Source organism: Corvus hawaiiensis, chromosome 3 (genome assembly GCF_020740725.1).
Source record: "Corvus hawaiiensis isolate bCorHaw1 chromosome 3, bCorHaw1.pri.cur, whole genome shotgun sequence".
In the NCBI taxonomy this organism is placed as follows: domain Eukaryota; kingdom Metazoa; phylum Chordata; class Aves; order Passeriformes; family Corvidae; genus Corvus; species Corvus hawaiiensis.
This window is the reverse complement of record NC_063215.1, coordinates 92,556,655-92,574,052: the sequence shown is the minus strand read 5'-3', so window position 1 is coordinate 92,574,052 and position 17,398 is coordinate 92,556,655. Positions and strand designations below refer to the sequence as shown.

At 49.6% G+C, this 17,398-nt stretch overlaps 2 protein-coding genes across 4 annotated transcripts in view; both read right to left on the bottom strand.

Moving 5' to 3' along the window:
- Nucleotides 1–5,355: 5,355 nt before the first annotated feature.
- On the bottom strand, nucleotides 5,356–11,611 carry ZFP36L2 (ZFP36 ring finger protein like 2). The gene is made up of 2 exons (XM_048296136.1): nucleotides 11,339–11,611; nucleotides 5,356–10,791 (listed from the first exon to the last, which is right to left on the bottom strand). The coding sequence occupies exons 1-2, from the start codon at nucleotides 11,387–11,389 to the stop codon at nucleotides 9,367–9,369; spliced, it is 1,476 nt and encodes a 491-aa protein (XP_048152093.1). The 5' UTR covers nucleotides 11,390–11,611; the 3' UTR covers nucleotides 5,356–9,366.
- A 3,675-nt stretch (nucleotides 11,612–15,286) lies between these two features.
- THADA (THADA armadillo repeat containing) overlaps nucleotides 15,287–17,398 on the bottom strand; it is a 155,598-nt gene continuing 153,486 nt past the window's right edge. For all 3 annotated transcript variants that reach the window (XM_048296132.1, XM_048296133.1, XM_048296134.1), the window contains exon 38: nucleotides 15,287–16,754. In XM_048296132.1, coding sequence (XP_048152089.1) covers nucleotides 16,416–16,754 — 339 coding nt within the window. In that variant the 3' untranslated portion in view covers nucleotides 15,287–16,415. The remainder of the gene's footprint in view (nucleotides 16,755–17,398) is intronic.

Here is a 17,398-nt window from a genome sequence, read left to right as displayed (position 1 = left end):
TGTAATGCTGGCACAATTATGACATATTTTCCTATATGTTGTTGTAATCCTAACTGGCTGATTTTCACCCTCCCTCTTTTTCCGTTTCTACAACTAGTTCTGGAGTTACAGAAAGTGCATTTCCTGTAATTTCAAGAAAACTTTTCCAAGGCAGTTAGCATTTGCTTTTCCATCTGGATAACACTATCTGCTTGATCTTGAATTCCACACAGCTTTAAAAACTGCTCTTTCCAACGAGCTTTCAGAGTTGAAAGGCGACAACATTCCATGTTACAATGTGCTTTTGGCAGTGTTCAAGGCCAGGTTGGATGAGGCTCTGAGCAACCTGGTCTAGTGGAAGCTGTCCCTGCCCCTGGCAGAGAGGTAGAACTAGATGATCTCTAAGGTCCCTTTCAATCCAAACTATCCTGTGATTCTATAATTCCATGAGATGTTTCTGTGTTCTGAAAGGTTTTGGTAACATGAATTTTAAGAAATAAATCTGTAAATCTCATCTAAACTGCCCATCTTTACAGCTATTAACAGTGAAACCATTTCTTAATTACCACATTTTATTTGTTCCTACCAACATAACAGCATCTATTCTGTATTAAACTACAAGGGACTGCTCCCCAGATCAGAATTTTAGTATCTCCTAATACACCTATATACCATTGTACAGTCATTATATATACCATTGTCTATGGTATTCCAGTTGCCTCTTTGAGAGCTGGTATTTACCAGTGGTTTGAAAAAATCTCTTTCCAAATCCCTCACCATTATTCTTGCAACAATAGGTTGTACTCACCAGTCAGGCTGCATTTCTGTAATTGCTTTAAGAATAAGGATTTCTTCCACCAAGTCCTACTAACTCCCCAGATCCTGAACTTTTGGGACATAATTGTTTCAGTCATAAGAACCCAATCCACAGTTGTCCCTGACTGTGTGTTCATATCTACTATGGGATAGGAAATTAGAGAGAAACTTTTAAATGAGCTGCTGTCACCTTCTTCTATAGAGCTGGAGATTTCAGGCGAGCCGTCCCTTCTACTTTTTGTGATGGCTCATTTGTGAAAGTCAAAGAGTTGTGTAACTGGAAATATTCACTGTGCTTTGTTCACAGTCATCATAAAACATCTACTGGAAATGAGACAACCTTAAATAACAGCCTGACATTTTAGCTTGCCTTGTATGGGTATAGACCCCCTAAAAAGAGATGTTTATTACTTGCTTTGCAACACTCTTGCAAACTCTTACGAACAACTTTTGTACTATGAATTCTAAATTCCATCTTGAATTTCATTTTAAGATACAGGTTACCATAAGAGATATTTTGAGTAAACAGGAGAGGTCATGACTCGGTGTTCACATTGACCAAAGCTGTGTACCACTTCCCAGGCAGACAGCTTTTCCAAGCTTAGGAGCTTCTCCTTCCTCGACATCATTTCCCCAGTCTCCCTATCTGCGCAGGCCCAAACGCTGAACAGCAAAACTGAAGCAAAATGTTGAGGTTCAGCTCTAGAAAGCTCAACACAGTTCACTACACAAGGCTCTGTCTCCCCCTGTTCTGTGGATATCATTTGATAAATCCTGGGATTTCAAGTGCATGTGAAGAAACAACCCCACAGAACATAACTTAGGCTGTGGTTTCATAGGCATTTCAAGTCAATATAAAGTTGCCCTGATGGTGAAAGCAGAGTTCTGAGCCTCACGTAACTCACATACTCCTGCCCTCGACCCTACTTTTGTTCCACAGCCATAAGGTGATGGGATGAGGCCAGATCAGAGCTCTAATCTAGCAGAAAACAAATTCCTGTCTTTTTAGAGTTAGTGCTCATTTGGATTGGCAAATCACTGCATTCCTCATCTAATCTGACCTTTAGAAAAAGTATTTGTTAACTCTGAATTCATCTCTTCAGATTTATATTGTGCTGTTCAGCCCTCTTAACACAGCAGCAGCAGCACCAGCACTCTGGCTGGAACTCTCCCTGTCCGTGCTGCTGTTCCACTTCTGCAACAGAGCCAAGTGGCATCCAACACAAGGCACAATTTGCCCTCATCCAGGTGCAGGTGTAGGACAGGTACAAACTGACCCAGGGCTCTGCTGGCCAAGAAGGAGATATCTGGGCATTCCCTTTGGCAGATGCCCACCCTTCCCACCACACTGCTGGGCAGCAGCAAGGCATCAGACCAGCTCACGGACACTCCCAGGGCAGGCAGCTGGAAGGACAAGAGTCCTCTTCTTCCTTCCCCACGCTCCCTCAGCCATGGGAAGAGTAAACCCCCACCCTATGGCATCAGCTGGAGTACAGCCTCTACCAAGAAGAGGAAGCCAAATTTCAGATTTGATGGTATTTAGGAGATTCAGAACTGTACCTGTATGCCCCAGACAGAGCTCTGAGATCACTGCAGGGGCCAGAGCCATGTGCCATCCCCACCAGCAAAACCGGAATTGTAATGCAATGAAAAATTCTGAAGACTCAGAAGGTTCACGTACATATGTGAACATAAGAAAGCCTTAATAATGACAAAAGCCAGTTGTTTGTGCTCCTCTGCAATAAGGCAATGGTTTTCACAATGCTATTCAGCTCCCTCTGCATACAGTACAGGGAATCCTTTCCCAACATTTAGGTGCAGTTGAAGGCTAATCAAGATCTCATAAGTTACCAGGCCTCTTACTGTTATTGAATTTCCTTCCATCTCTTATCTTGAGTAGCTATTACGATTCCAGGTATTCAAGTGAACGTCATTCAGAAAAGATAAGGTAATGATCCATTGATATAGGACCGTAGTATTTAGATTTCAGCATACCCAGCTCCCTGTTTATGTTATTAACCATGATAGAAAAAAGGGGGTTTGAATTACCCTGTATTTCCTTCTCAGATGGTGTACAGAATAGAAATTACTCAGCAGATGTCATCTATCCCTCTTCAGCAACAAATAGGAGACTTGTCAGGGTAATTTTCCCTGGTTTCCTCAGGAATGCAAATTTTGCAGGGTTCTCCCCAAAAATGCCTCCATTAACACATCCATTATAGCCCTTTGAAAGGAGAGATGAAACAACTCATATCTGTTTGACTAAGCTTTGAAACAAAAAATTCTTTTAGAGACAAGGTTCTCTAGACCTTAAGGGAGGAATCTCATTCCTCCACCCTCCTCTCCAATATTAAATTAATTTTAATAGAGGACTTAGACCTATAAACCTATGTTCTTTAGTACATCTGCTGCAAAACTTACACAACCTGCTAAATCTATGCCAGCTGATAACAAACATTTCCTTTAACATTCAGAACTTCTCAGAGGATGCTGTGCTTTGCCACACAATCATTACTTGACTTCCAGTAAACGTAACTATTCAGGAATACAGTCACATTAATTAAACTCTGTGTTGAAATGAGCCTTCCCTTAAATGTTGGTATGTGTTCAAATGGCACAAGAAATTCTCAAGGTTCACGTGACTGATTTATAATCACCAATATAAAAAAGCAGTTCTAGCATGGGCACACCAAGAATTTCCCAAAGAAATGTGAGGAAACAATATTTCTTCAAACAGAAAAAAACCTACATAGGAGGGATAAGTCAACCTAGCAGATTGGTGGGGAGATGCCTTGTCCTCCATCCTGTCACTCCTGCCTCTTTCCAGGATGGGGGGCTCTTCCTCCTCCCACGCCTCCTCCTCCTCCTCCTCCCTTGCAGAGCTCTGAAAATCATCAGACTCCTGACTGACCCACTTCAACTCTACTCCAGGAGAAAACACCAATTTTTTTTTCTGTCTGGTTAATAAAATGCATCAATACCCAGGCAAATGTGGCAAGCACCAGAGCTGGCTGGGGGCAAAGGGACCTTAGGTGGCAGTGGACAGAGCACCCACCCTGGGCCATGTGGTGCCAGCAGGGTGCCAGGATGCTCTCCCAGATCAGCAGCCTGAGCTGGCTCAGGGAATGGGTCAGAAAGGGCCAGGAACAGAGTGGAGGATCTGCTACCTCACCTTGAGTAAGAAACTTTCATCCCAACCCTCCACTTAGTGCTGCAGCAGATGAGCACTCACAGGTCCCCGGCTGTGGTCATTCAGGATATTCCTGCCCCACTCTGGACTGGCACCAACCAGCTGCACAGCCAGCAAAAAGGAAAAGGTAGCTGTATTTCAGATGGAATAAAGTGATAAGCCCAGTATCTTCACCTTAAAACTCTGAGGATCTGATTTTAAGCTGAAAGGTCAGAAAATTAAGTTTCAGTTTCCAGACTTAATGTGCTGCCAAGGTCTGTAGGGTCAGCAGGCAAAACATGAAATGTTCTATCTTCTTAACGATAGAGCACCACTGCCTGAAGCTCCTAGAAATAATACACTCAAGGTCAGCAAGAAGAGACAGACCACACTATTAAAAATACAGAGTGGAAGTCCCTTAGCGTTAATGCTATAGTAGCAAAATATGTGCAAAAGCACATTTTGGTCATAAACATAACTACAATCTCAGGCCTTATTTAAAAATGAGGCTGTCAAATGCACCCTTTCTTTGAAAAAATCAGCTGTACACCTACTGATGGATGGGATGGGATGGGATGGGATGGGATGGGATGGGATGGGATGGGATGGGATGGGATGGGATGGGATGGGATGGGGCAGTCAATGAAAGAAGGGCAATAACTTCTTTTTCAAAGTAATGTAGAGTTGCACTGGACATTGAAATGATGTTCTGGAAAAGGGCTCATCCCCCACCTGTGTATTTAACCCCTGGTTTGCTGTGTTCTGCATTCAGTAGTACAGCAGAGAGGAACCAGCAGCCTACCAGCTCCACCCATGGTCACCAGCTCCTCCTGTGGCCACCTGCCCTTGCCCACAGGTGACACGGACCATGCTGCATCTCCAGGCTCCACACCTGAAATGAAGGTAAACCTGGGCGTACGGTGAAATCAGCTCGGCTCCATGGCACTCTGCTGCGAGTGTGTTTGGTGGTATGCAATCCCTTCACTGAACAGGAGTCACAGCACACCACTATACCTGACACAGGCAAGCTGAGAAAAGCCAAACAAATGAAAAGGCCCCAAGAAGCTGAGAGGATTAGGGAGTAAAAATCAAAACTACTGATCCGATACATTTGAAAATCCCCTAATGATCATACCAACCCATGTTAAATCAATTCCTATTTTGAGACCTATACCATTACATCCATTCCTACCAATTTAAGTCTTTGATACAATTTCTTTCAGACTGTAAACTGAAACAAGCATGCAAGCCTCAGTCCTAACCAATAATTAGTAAAATCCCCATTTTCCAGATCTTTAAAGTCTTTTTAAGTGCCCCAGCTATTAAGAGATGTATCACAACTCTGATGGCAAAAGCAGAAACCTTAGAGTTCCTTCTTAACACAAAGCTCTTGAAAAAAAACAGTTTATTTTTTACACAGTATTTATCGATTTATTGCAATGTAGCAGAAGGTTCTGAATGGCCTGACCAGCTTTACATGCTTTGCTGAATTTTGAAATGAAAGCAAGAGAACATTTGCTTAAGTCAACAACGTTAAGTCACCAGTTTAAAGGTTAACACTTGATTGTGCAGCACAAGAAACAGACATTTTATCTTCCCAGTTCAAGGACTCCCGGATTTCTGAACAGCGGAACATGAATGCTGCAACAGGCCAGGTTGCAGCACACTTTGGAGATACAAACAGAACAGGGTGCAGCACACAGGCCTCAGAGTGTCGCTTGGGCAGAGAGCAGCTCAGGCCCAGCTGTCCCCACACACTGGCACACCAGCAGCCAGCTGGGAGACACCGCTGGGCCATCACCCATCCTGTCCTGGCAGCAACTTTTTAACGCACAGAACACTCGCACTGACACCAGCACCATTGTGATTCATGTGGGGCAGCTGTTGTAAAGCTTCCAGAGCTCCTCTACCAGCCAGGAGACATCAAAGCCAAGCCCAGCACCCTCACCAAGATCCCATTCAACCAACAGAAAACCACAGGGAAGACGGAAGTACCGCACTAATGTGAGTACAGCTGTCCCAGATAAGGGAAATACAGAAATAAATAAGGTCCTTATCTACTGTGGCAAGAAAAAGGCAGGCTCAGGGGAATGGGTAGGAGAGGGAGAAAAGCAAAAACTGTACCTAGAGAAGAAAGAAAATCTGAAATTAAATGAGGCATGCACTCCTAATTAATGCAGTTTTAGTGTGAAAATTAATTTCAAAATCCCATAAGTGAGTTAAGACGTCAGCTTAGACACTGGTCAAACCAACAGCTACTCTCTGTTCCTCCTGAACAGTGGCATGGGCCTGCTCCTTGCAGCCAAACCATCTGTACCAGGGATGCCTGGGAAAGGACCCATCAGAGCTCAGGTGCCACTGTACAGACAGTGACAAAAAGAAGTTTCATCAAAAATGAGTCTGGAAATCAAAGGGAGCAATTCTGAGCCAAAATGTCAGACTGAATCCATTAAAAAAAGGTGATTGCTGTAGCTGGGCTGTGTTGTCATACATTGCTTACGTTTGTTTTAATTTTAAACTAAGTGTCAGCCCAAGGTTTGTTACACAAACATATGGCACCGGTATTACATTCTACCTTCTATTTATAGAAAGTGCTGTGGCGGCCCAGGCAGCACAGAGATGCCATAATGTTAACAACATTTATTAGTAGTATGACAAAAGAACAGAAATAAGTTGGTAGAAATTGTGACTTAAAAGTTTAGGGGACTGATTGGAACAGGGTGCCAAACTGTGGAGATATTAGCTAAAATTCTTCCAGTATTAATACTCACACAGTCCCCAGGCTGCCAAGTATTTAGTTATATAAATACACCCTCGAAAAGGTAATTTGTTTAAAACTCAAGCCCTGAAAACTGATTAGCACATTTAATGCTAGCCCGATTAACACAGATATGCCCTCAGCTGGGTGATGGGGGCATTGAGGCAGAAGTCCGCATTCCTGTGAGTGAAGAGGAACAAAGCTTTTGGGACAAAGGGTAAACCTTAATTATGCCTTTTTATTACCCAAACTGCCATTTCCTCCTTACCCCAAACAAGCCAGGAAGGCTAATGGCACATTCACATTGCCCCATAAGCGATGTGATTGATAAATGCCAGTACTAGATTTTTTCCACTCCAGCTGTTACAGTAGAAACGAAGCAGAAGAGGTTTGATTATCCAGCCTCTTAAAAAAAGAAAAAAGAAAAGAAAAAAAGAAAAGAAAAGAAAAGAAAAAGAAAAAGAAAAAGAAAAAGAAAAAGAAAAAAAAGAAGCAGGATACAGTACACCCCTGACATTCCCGAACCTTCTGGAAGCGTTTATTAACTTTGGCCACCGACCAGCGACGGCTGCAGGAGCGGTCTGGAGTGGCAGTGCAAACTGGTTAATCTGTAGCTAGACGTATCTGTGATTGGGGGGGTGGTGGTGTTTAACAAGAAATACTCTTGGCCTGGCAGCCAGGGCTTCAGCACTTGGAAGGGTTACTGGGCTTTTTTTTTCTTTTTTTTTTTTTTTTTTCCAAAAAATTTTATTGGGAGAACTACAAAACATTTACAGTACAAAGTTTACAGTCTCACATAATTTGTAGTGAACTGACTCCCGAAAAATATATTACAACTCAAGTTGACTTATCCTTTAGTTACATTCAAAACATACTTCTGTTAAAGTAGTCCAAAAGAGTACATAGTGCTCAATCTGTACCTATGTACAAACAAAACTAAGCTACTGCTCATTCATCCACCGTCCAGGAAAGTTTTGGAAAACTCCCAACTTTCTACATTAGGAAAAAAAAAATTACAGGTTTTGGAATTCAATAAACAGGATATGTTCCTGTATTATAGAAAGTTTCAGATCCAAAGATGGCCTCTGTTCTTATAAAATAGAGTGGTGAAATTTTGCTGTACTTAAAACCCATCCCTACATTCAAATTATCTCAAGCATTAAGAAAAATACTTATTTGGTTGAGAGATATTTAAGGCAAGCATGGACCCTAAAGAAGGCACTGTGAGACATAATACTGGGACCCCCAATTATTGCTACATATTTTGAGCTATATCACAGTGTGATTCGTGGAGTTAGGCAACAAAAATACTTTTTGGTTATTTTAAACAAGTCTGAATTAGATTTGCCACTTTGAAGTCTGATTGTTAAGTCAGTCTTTTCTTTTTTTCTTTTTTTTTTTTCTCTCATTTTTCAACTCGGACGGGCTACAACCATTTACATTCTAAAAAAACCCATAGAAATTCTGCAAACTACTTCCACAGCATCGAGACCGATTTCTATAAAGAAACCATGCAATCTTTCAGATTTACGTAAACAAAGAAAGAAATTAATGAAATAAATATTACATACAATCTCTTAAATTAAGAATTTTACTCATTTACAATAAAATAACCAAGTGAAGTTACAAAAAGGCATATATTACTGTGAAAAGAACACACTCCACATTTTGCCGATTAATAATGAAAATCATAATTTAAACATAATAAAAGAATATATATCTATTGCTTTTCATCATACCCGATAAATACAGTATGAACAAATTACCAATGTATACTTTTCACAAGATAATAAATAAGTTAAATAGTTTCATATTGAGTTGTGTGCAGTGACTCATTCATGCAATCAACTCAAAACAGCTAAAAAAAATTTTAAAAAAATCAGCAGTTATTCTCCAACAATTACGAACTAAACTCAGTTGAGTGCTTCCAAATAAAGCAACAACAAAAAATTGTTCTAAGCCAAACATCCACTAAGTGGTGGCAATGGAACCAATATTAAACTTTGGAATGAAGGTTTTAGCATTTGTTATAATAATAATATATAGATATATATAAAAAAAGAAGGTTGTTATCAAGGCATATTCTTGGCAGGATGTTGGATTTTTCTTTTTTCTTTTTTCCTAAAAAAAAAAAAAAAAAGCTTATAGGTTTAGTATGTTCTGTGTTTTTATTTGAACTGGATTGAAAGACGAACTAGTTTGTAACTTTTTTTTCTGTGTGTCTGCAGGATTGGAGGAGCTGGGCTGGCAGACCGGCGCTCCCCGGATTGTTTGTTGCTTTCTGGTGCTGTCTTTTCTAATGCTGGTTTGTTTTTTTTTTTCGAACACAGATGGAATGGCTGCTGCTGGTGCGTATCATAACTTGTCTCCAAAGAACGACAACAACAAAAAACCCCCGAAACAAAAATCCCCTTCTTCCAAGGTCTCTCTATAAAAATAGGTTTGTTCAGTTCGTGTCATTTGCCCTTTTGCAAAATGCTTTGTTTCTCGTTTTGTTCAGCTCTCGGTGTATAGATAGATAGATATATTAAAAAAAAAAAACAACAACCCAAAAATAGAGAGGAAGGAGAGGTTTCGCTTTCTTCGCTCGGTAACTTACTTGCAGGGCCGCCGCGGGGCCCCCCGGCCGCTGCCCCGTCCTCCCTCAGTCGTCGGAGATGGAGAGACGGCTGAAGATGGGCAGGCGGCGGCCCGAGTCTAGGCTGGGCGACTCGGAGCCGCTGAGCGAGCCGGAGCTGAGGGAGCCGCTCAGGTAACTCTCCCGGTCGGAGAGCGAGTCCGGCGGGCTGGGCGGCGCGTCGAAGACGGGCGACTCGGAGAGGCGGCGGAGGGGCTGGAAGCTGAAGGGCGGCGAGGCGGGGGGCGGCGGGCAGGCCCCGCCGGGCGGCGGCGGCGGCTGCTGCTGGCAGCGGTAATAGGCGGCGGCGGCGGCGGCCGCGGCGGCGGCAGCAGCGAAGTTCTGGGTGTGCAGGGCGAGGGGGGCGATGAGACTGCCCAGCTCCTGCCCCGAGAAGGCGAAAGCGTTGTTGGCGCAGGGCGGCGAGAGCAGCTCCTCGCAGTAGGAGGCGGAGGCGGGCGGCGGCGGCGTGCGCGAACCGCCGGGGCTCTCCAGCAGGGCGGCGTCCAGGCGGCCACCGGGCGGCGGCGGCGGCGGCGGCGGGGCGGTGCCGTGGGGGTGCGGGGGGTGATGGTGGTGGTGGTGGGCGGAGAAGCCGGAGAAGCTCAGGCTGTGGTGCAGCTTGGGCCGCTCGCCGCCGCCGCCGCGCGGGTGCCCGAAGCCGCCGCCGCCCAGCGGGTGGTCGCGGGGGGCGAAGGCGCGGAGGTCGCCGGTGCTGCCGGCGGGGTGCGGGGGCGCGTGGTGCGGGTGGTGGTGCGGCCCGGCCGCGGCGGCGGGCGGGGGGGCGGCTGTGCCCCCGCCGGGCGCCGGGCGGCGCTCGTCGGCGTTGTGGATGAAGTGGCAGCGCGGGCCGTAGGGGCAGAAGCCGATGGTGTGGAAGGTGCGGCAGAGCTCGGTCTTGTACTTGGGGTGGCGGGTGAGGCTGCGCAGCTCGTGGAAACCGTGGGCGAACTGGCACTTCTCGCCGTACTTGCAGGCACCGCTCTCCTCGAAGGGGCGGCACAGCTCCGTCTTGTAGCGCGTCGAGTTGATGGGGGCCCCGCCGCCGCCGCCGGAGCCGCTCCCCTTGCCGGCCGCCTGCTGCTGCTGCTGAAGCTGCTGCATGAGGTGCTGGCTACGCTCGCCGTTCTCGCTGAAGGAGCGGTCCCGGAACTTGTTCTCCTTGTTAAGCAAGGCCGTGGGGCTGCTGCTGCCGCCGCCTCCGCCGGAGCCCGTCTCCTTCAGATTGCCGAACGAGGAGGAGGAGGAGGATGACGATGAAGAGGAGGATGTGGAAGAAGAGCTGGAGCCGGTAGGGCTGGGGAACTTGGAGCCGCCGGCCAGCGCCGTCAGGTTGCTGGTCGAGTGCCGCCGCAGGAAGCCCGGCGCGAAGCTGGAGCTGGGAGGGGTCACCGGGGTCCCCACGGCTTTCTTGTCTAGCATGCTGCTGAGGTTGGTCAGGGACTTCTCCGTCTGCCGGGGCGGGGAGAGGGGAAGGGGTGGGAGAGACAGCGGGAGAGAGAAAGAGTGTTGCGGATGACCGCCTGCCCACGGCCACGGCTCCCCACGCAGCACCGCCGGGCGCGCCGCGGGAGTCGGGGTGGGGGTCCCGCCTCCCGACCGCCCCGCAAAGCAGGTCTGCCGCCAGCGCTGGCGGAGCAGGGCAGAGCGGGGGAGAAGCCCCGGCGCCGGCTCTGCTGCATCTGCAACTTTTAAAAAAAGTTCCTCCTGGCAGCGCAACACGCGGACAGGGACTGCAAGGCGGCCCGGCTCCCCCGCGGCTGAAGGACCAGCCCGCCCCGAACGCGGCCGCCGGGAGACCACAGGGCGGCATTCTGGGGCTCGCAGCCTTGCGTCAGCCGCTGTCCCCGGCCGGCTCTCAGACCGCGACCCGCCCGCAGAGCCCGGCCCGGCACGGGCCTCCCGCCCCGCCGCGCTGCCCCGGTAGCCCGGAGCGTCGCTCTGCACACGGCGGCAGCGGCAGACCGCGTCCCGCCCGGGCAAACGCGCTCTTCCCTACCTTGCACAAGAAGTCAATGTCGTAGAAGGCAGATAAAAGTGTCGTCGACATTTCTAGATCCTGTAATGGTCGGATATACAGGAAGGACCGAAAGATCCCGCTCTCCTCGGAGGGTTTGGAAAAGCCACGACTAGATAGGAGAGGGCCGTCTGCTTGAGATCCGAAACGGTCCCGACTCCTTCTGGGCGGGACGGCGGGTGCCGGGCCGAGGCGGCGACGGCGGCGGCTGCACAGCAGCGGACGAACTGCGGGAACTCGGCAGCTCCCCGCGCCGCTCCCATATAAACGCGGCCGCCGATCGGTCGCGGGGGCGGTGCCCCTCTCCGCCCGCCCCGCGCCGCCCGCCGGGCCCGCCCCACTCCTGCCCGCCGACCGGGCCGCCCCTGGGCTTACAGAGGGCGCTGGCAGCGGCGGCGGGGCGGGTTGGTGGGGAGTGCCTGTTGCTGCAGTGAGCCCCTGGTATCCCGGAGCGGGGTGCGCCCGCAGGGCGGGCGGGACGAGGCGGGGGGAGCGGGGAGCCAGCCGAGGCAGCGCTCACGGCGCCCTGCGAGCTCGGCCCCTGTGGAGCGCCTATCTGCGCACCAAAGACCCAACGCCCTCGCCTTGCCACGGCCCCCGCCAGCGGGTCGGGAGCTGCCCGCGCACGGCGGCCGCGTCTCCGGGCCGGCGGCGGCTGCCGCCGAGCAGAGGATGCGCGCGGCCGCGGGAGAGGCACGGCAGCGCCGGGGACACTTCTTCTCCCCCGCCCCGCCGAAAATAAACTTTTGCCACGTAATTGCTTGAAACAAAGGTCGGGACTGCGCTGCCCCGGTGCGGCTGGCAGGACGGGGCCGGACACAGGCTGCGCGCCCCGCCGCTTCTCCCTTCTTTTCGGGGACCTCGGTTTGGTGCTTACTTTTTTTCTTTCTGGAGTTTGGGAGAGGTTGGCGGGCAGGTGTGGAGGTGAGGTGGCGTTAACCTCGCACCGGCCTGGCTGCTAAACGACCCCCACCTAACCCTGTCTGCGTCTCCCTTCCGCGCCCCTCACCCCTCCCACGTCTCCCTCCTACGCTCGGCCCCTTCCATCTTCATCCCCGCCGAGGTCCCGTGACCCGTCGAGTCCGCCGGCCGCCGCCCCAGGTGCCCCCTGCAGGGTGCCCCCCACCGCCGGACCGCGGGCGAAGGCAGCGGCTGGTCCCTGCGGCGGGGCTCCCTCCCGGCACGGAGCTCGCCGCTGGCCAAGGCGGGCCGGGAGCTCCCGTGCAAAACACCCCCACCCCTCCCCCCCCGCGCCGATAAGGCCGCGCAAACACGACGTGGGAACGGCGGCGGCGGCTTTTCTGCACCCCCGTCCCCTCCCGCGTTTGCTCGGCCCCGGGACAAATGGGAAGGAGAACAGAGTCGGATAGAAGTGTAAAGTTTTATGGCTGCTAAAGCCAGCAGAGGCGTTTGATCCTCTTTAGCCTCCGAGCCGGGATGGCAGGCCCGCGAAATCCAAGGGAGCAAACCCGACCACGTCAGCAGGAGCGCGGCGCTGTGAAAACACATTTGTAAAGGAAAGAAACCTCGGGTGGGGGACGGGGGTATCGCCACAGCCCCCGCTGCCCAGCGGCTCACGCGCCCCTTTGCTTGCTCCTGCGCCCCCCCACGCCGCAGGCGGGACCCCGCCACTGCCCTGAGCCGTCACCCACGGCCGGACGAGCCCGGAAACGGGGAACGAAATCCAGGAAAGACGAGGAGCTGGGCGGCTGAAAGCCCAAACCTCGCTCCCTCCCGTGTGCCGGCAGTTCCCTGGGGCCCGTCCCCCGCTCGGCGAGCGCTGCTGGACTCGGCCGGGCAGGCTCCCGGCCCCGCTCCCGGCCCCGCTCCCGGCCCCGCTCCCGGCCCCGCTCCCGGCCCCGCTCCCGGCCCCGCTCCCGGCCCCGCTCCCGGCCCCGCTCCCGGCCCCGCTCCCGGCCCCGCTCCCCATTCCGGCCCCTCCCGCTGCCCGCGCGGCTGGCGGGGATGTGGCGCCCCCTAGCGGCCGCCGGGCCCTCCGGCAGCCCGCTCCTCCGCCCAGCGGTGCCGGGACACATCCCACGTTCCTGCTCTTTCCCCTCCTCCCGCCCTGACGGGGGGCGACAGCTCCCGTCCCCGCGACGGGCGCTGCCCCGCACACGGGGAGCCGCCGGAGCGCGGGGCTGCAGCCATTGCGTGCATCGCTTCCCATAACCTCCTCTGGGGCCGGTCGGAGTCGCCTCCGCACTGACCCGAGTTCAAACTCTTCCTCCTCCCACACAACTCTGCGATGGAAACATCACCTCGGAGCTGATCCTGCCCGCCAGCCAACCGAGGAAACAGTTTACTGTGACAATCATGCACGGATCAATATGTCAACGCCATTGGGAGGAATACTTTGATAAACTGACTTTGATCAAACACAGGGCCGATAAGTGCTCTGGCATCAGGTTTTGCTAACTCTCTCCTGCAATCGCTGCTCAGGGTTTAAAGGTTCTTCATTGAGTAGTTACACAGTAACCCATCATCAGCACCGTGTGGTGAAATATATGTGTACTGATATAATTCTTATTTGCTCTCTTATTATAAACTCAAGCGGGATGACAGAGGTTCCAGTTGCATCTTAAAACCACAATAAGGAAGACTGAGTTTTCAAGCTGTTTGGTAACTGATTAACAAGTCCTCAAGGCTTCACCAAGTTTTACAGTCACTATGGGTCTGTTACTATGCTGTCACCTGTCTGCATTTATCAATTTGCCAGTATCAAATATATATGCACATGCATTTTAAATTCTACCCAATAAAAAGGCCAATGTTACTAGATAGCCTTATGCTACCCACTGACATGAGCAAGGTCTCAGCACTTTACAGTGTTTTTTGTCTCCTACTACAGAAGTTCTTGCCATACTAGTTCAAAATGATGGAAAGATGTGGCAAAATCAGCAGCTGTTAATTAATTGTACAGGTCTTGACTATTTTTTAAGAGTGGCTTCCAGACATTCTGGGCTATTCTTTCCCCAGGAGTTCAAACCAGATGCAAACAAATTAATTTTTAGCCTAACTCGCAGCATGGCTCGTTAAGTTCGATGGCGGGCATTCTGTGAAACATCATTTCAGATTCCAACATTTCTCTTTTGCCTATTGAAGTCTCAAGTTTCACCATAAATTACTTCTTATATAAGTAACCCTGAATCCTGGAAACTTAGAGCAAATACTAAACTTTTATTCCTAAATTCGGTTTGTTGGGTTTAAGTGGTGGCTTTGTACAGTGTTCAGATGTCCACCAGACCCAACTCGGCAGCTTAGCTCTATTTACAGCAGAGTCTATTTAAACTCACGAGAGCAGCGATCGGCTATGGGGCACCGCAGCACCCAGCACTGCGAGCGGCGCCAGCCCAAGCCTTACCCTGCCCAGGCTGAGCCCGAGCGCGGCACCGCGGGAGCCCGAGCGCGTCCATGGCGATCCCGATGCCGGCACCGCGGGAGCCCGAGCGCGTCCATGGCGATCCCGATGCCGGCACCGCGGGAGCCCGAGCGCGTCCATGGCGATCCCGATGCCGGCACCGCGGGAGCCCGAGCGCGTCCATGGCGATCCCGATGCCGGCACCCCGGGAGCCCGAGCGCGTCCATGGCGATGCCGATGCCGGCACCGCGGGAGCCCGAGCGCGTCCATGGCGATGCCGATGCCGGCACCCCGGGAGCCCGAGCGCGTCCATGGCGATGCCGATGCCGGCACCGCGGGAGCCCGAGCGCGTCCATGGCGATGCCATCCCGGCCTGGCGGGAGCGCGGGCCCGGCCGTGCGCGGCGGTGCTGTGGCGCCACCTGGCGGCCGTGCGGCGCACTACGCCGAGCTGCTGCGGCGGGCCCGGCCGCGGGCCCAGGCGCTCAGGCATGACCTGGGCATCACCGAGATTTAGGGCTAAACTGCGCGCAGACACCATCAGGTGAAGAGGCTGAAAGCAACTAGGCATTCATCGGACATGTTCTTCTTCCAAGGACACCGAAATAGCCGCGTACAGGGACGCACATCCGTGTTGTGGCGGGCCCAGCCACACCACAGCCACACATCCAGTCGCATCCCTTGGCTACAGAAGGTAACATAACCTTTTCACATCAGTATTTATTTTTGATGTCTCATTTTCATATCTAAACCCAATTCCAGTTCGCAGAAAAAAACCCCATTCAAAGCACAATAAGCATTTTTGTGTTTTAGACACAGCAAGACCCTGGAGCACTCAGAATAGTCCCTAGAGCTGCCCCACCTGGTGAGAGCATCTCCCAAAAGCCAGCACAAAACACCTCTGGTACACTTCCAAGGGGCCTCACTCCTCGGCAGAACCTCACTTTCCAGGCCTGCCTGCAGAGCAAGGTGTTTGAAGTAAAGATGAAACTGTTTCGATTGCAATGGAACAGCTGCTTCGTTTTGAACACAGCAAGTCTTCATTTTAGAGCCATTTTATGAAAGTAGTTATTTGATTTAAAGGAGAAAAGAGGCATGCAGAAGTCTAACTAATGCTGTTTTCATGTTCAAAACAAGGTTACTACCAAAGGTAAAATCCTTGTCTTCCTCCAGAGGAAAATGCAGTAAAATTTAAAATGTACTCTAAAAATTGCCATAAACGAAGAAGTCACAATTTGTTTTTCTATTAGAAATACTTAAAGATAAAAAAAAGCATATTAGTTTAATAATTAACATGCTACATCTTGAAAGGAGACAAAAAAATAAACTTGGTATTACGATACAGGAGGTAAAAATGTGGGATAAAATGTAACAGAACTACAGGTGGCCTGGACCTGGATGAATGGAAAATATTAGGTTTAGCTGCTTTACTTCCTACAGTAGCTGTAATAAACAATGCTCAGCTGAATGAAATTAGCAAATGCATTTAAAAGGAAAAGTCTCCCACTGCACGTCCTATAAAAAAAAAATTATCAATGGACAATCAATATAAAAAATGTAGTTCTAGCCTGAATACCGAAGTACTGCAGGTTTCCTGGACTCCTCACAGCAATCCCTGATTCCTTGAACATTGCTGGAATTCAGTCTCCCTGCCCATCCAGTAATGTGTCCGGCTCCCTGAGGATGAACTTTTAGTAATCTACTTTTCCAGATTTTCATTTCTGCAAGTGTCATCAGACTTCAGCAGATTTAGTATTTTAAGACAGACTGATATTCTCTCCTTTTGAATAGCCAATCTTGTGAATTCTGGAGTTCTGGAAAACTCTGGAGCCAGAGGTAGAGCTCTAAGAAGGTGTTCAATGAGCTGGGCTTGGTCCAGTGCTATTCTTGATAGTCGAGTAAGTTCCCCGTGATCTGATAAGGTGAGACGAGTCACTGATATCAGATGTAAAAGGTGCTTACTAAGTTGTCTAACATGAGTCAGCTTCTCTGCCCAAAAATTCACTTCCCCTTTATCAAACAGGGAATCATCTTCTTCCTTAACAAAAAGAAAACCAACAGTGATTAGAAAATGACCTGTGGTTTGATAACAATAAGGAAATCATAAAAGATATAAAAAAAGGATATATACAGAAACAATGACAATAGAGGCTGTCATAGAACAGCTTTTTATAATTAAAAAAAAAAAAAAAGTAAAAATTCATATGCCTTATTTTAAAGGTTTGGGAAAACACAGTAAAAAAGGTTCCTACTTTGCCAAAGAAATTTTACCTTCAAAAATCAGGCAGTTATGGCACAAGTCTTGGGAAACAGTGGAAGTAAAGAGTAGCCCTAATCCTTAACATGTGCTTGCCTTCCCCTATGAAACAGTCTTGTATTTCACAAAGACCTCTGTAAGCAGTATGGTAATTTGCTATATCATGGAGCTTTTTGACTGGATTAAATGAAAAAAGGAAAACTGTATCAGTCAGTGAAACATCAGAAATGCACACCTAAACCACAGGCTTAAGAGAAGATTCATAATATATTTCATGGCTCATATTAATTGTCAACAACTTCTCAAACATGTAGCTGCTCCTGCTCCTTCCAGTTTAGCTTCTAGCATTATTTTGATTTTTACAGTCTTTTCAAGACAAAAAGAACACCGTGTATTATACAGTAGTAAGTTTTACAGAACCAGTA

Excerpts from the sequence above, each read along its gene's own strand:
- ZFP36L2 (XM_048296136.1), bottom strand. The coding sequence starts at position 11,389 with ATGTCGACGACACTTTTATCTGCCTTCTACGACATTGACTTCTTGTGC. Across the intron at positions 10,792-11,338 it reads ACATTGACTTCTTGTGCAAG|ACGGAGAAGTCCCTGACCAA; the intron begins GTAGGGAAGAGC and ends CCGCCCCGGCAG.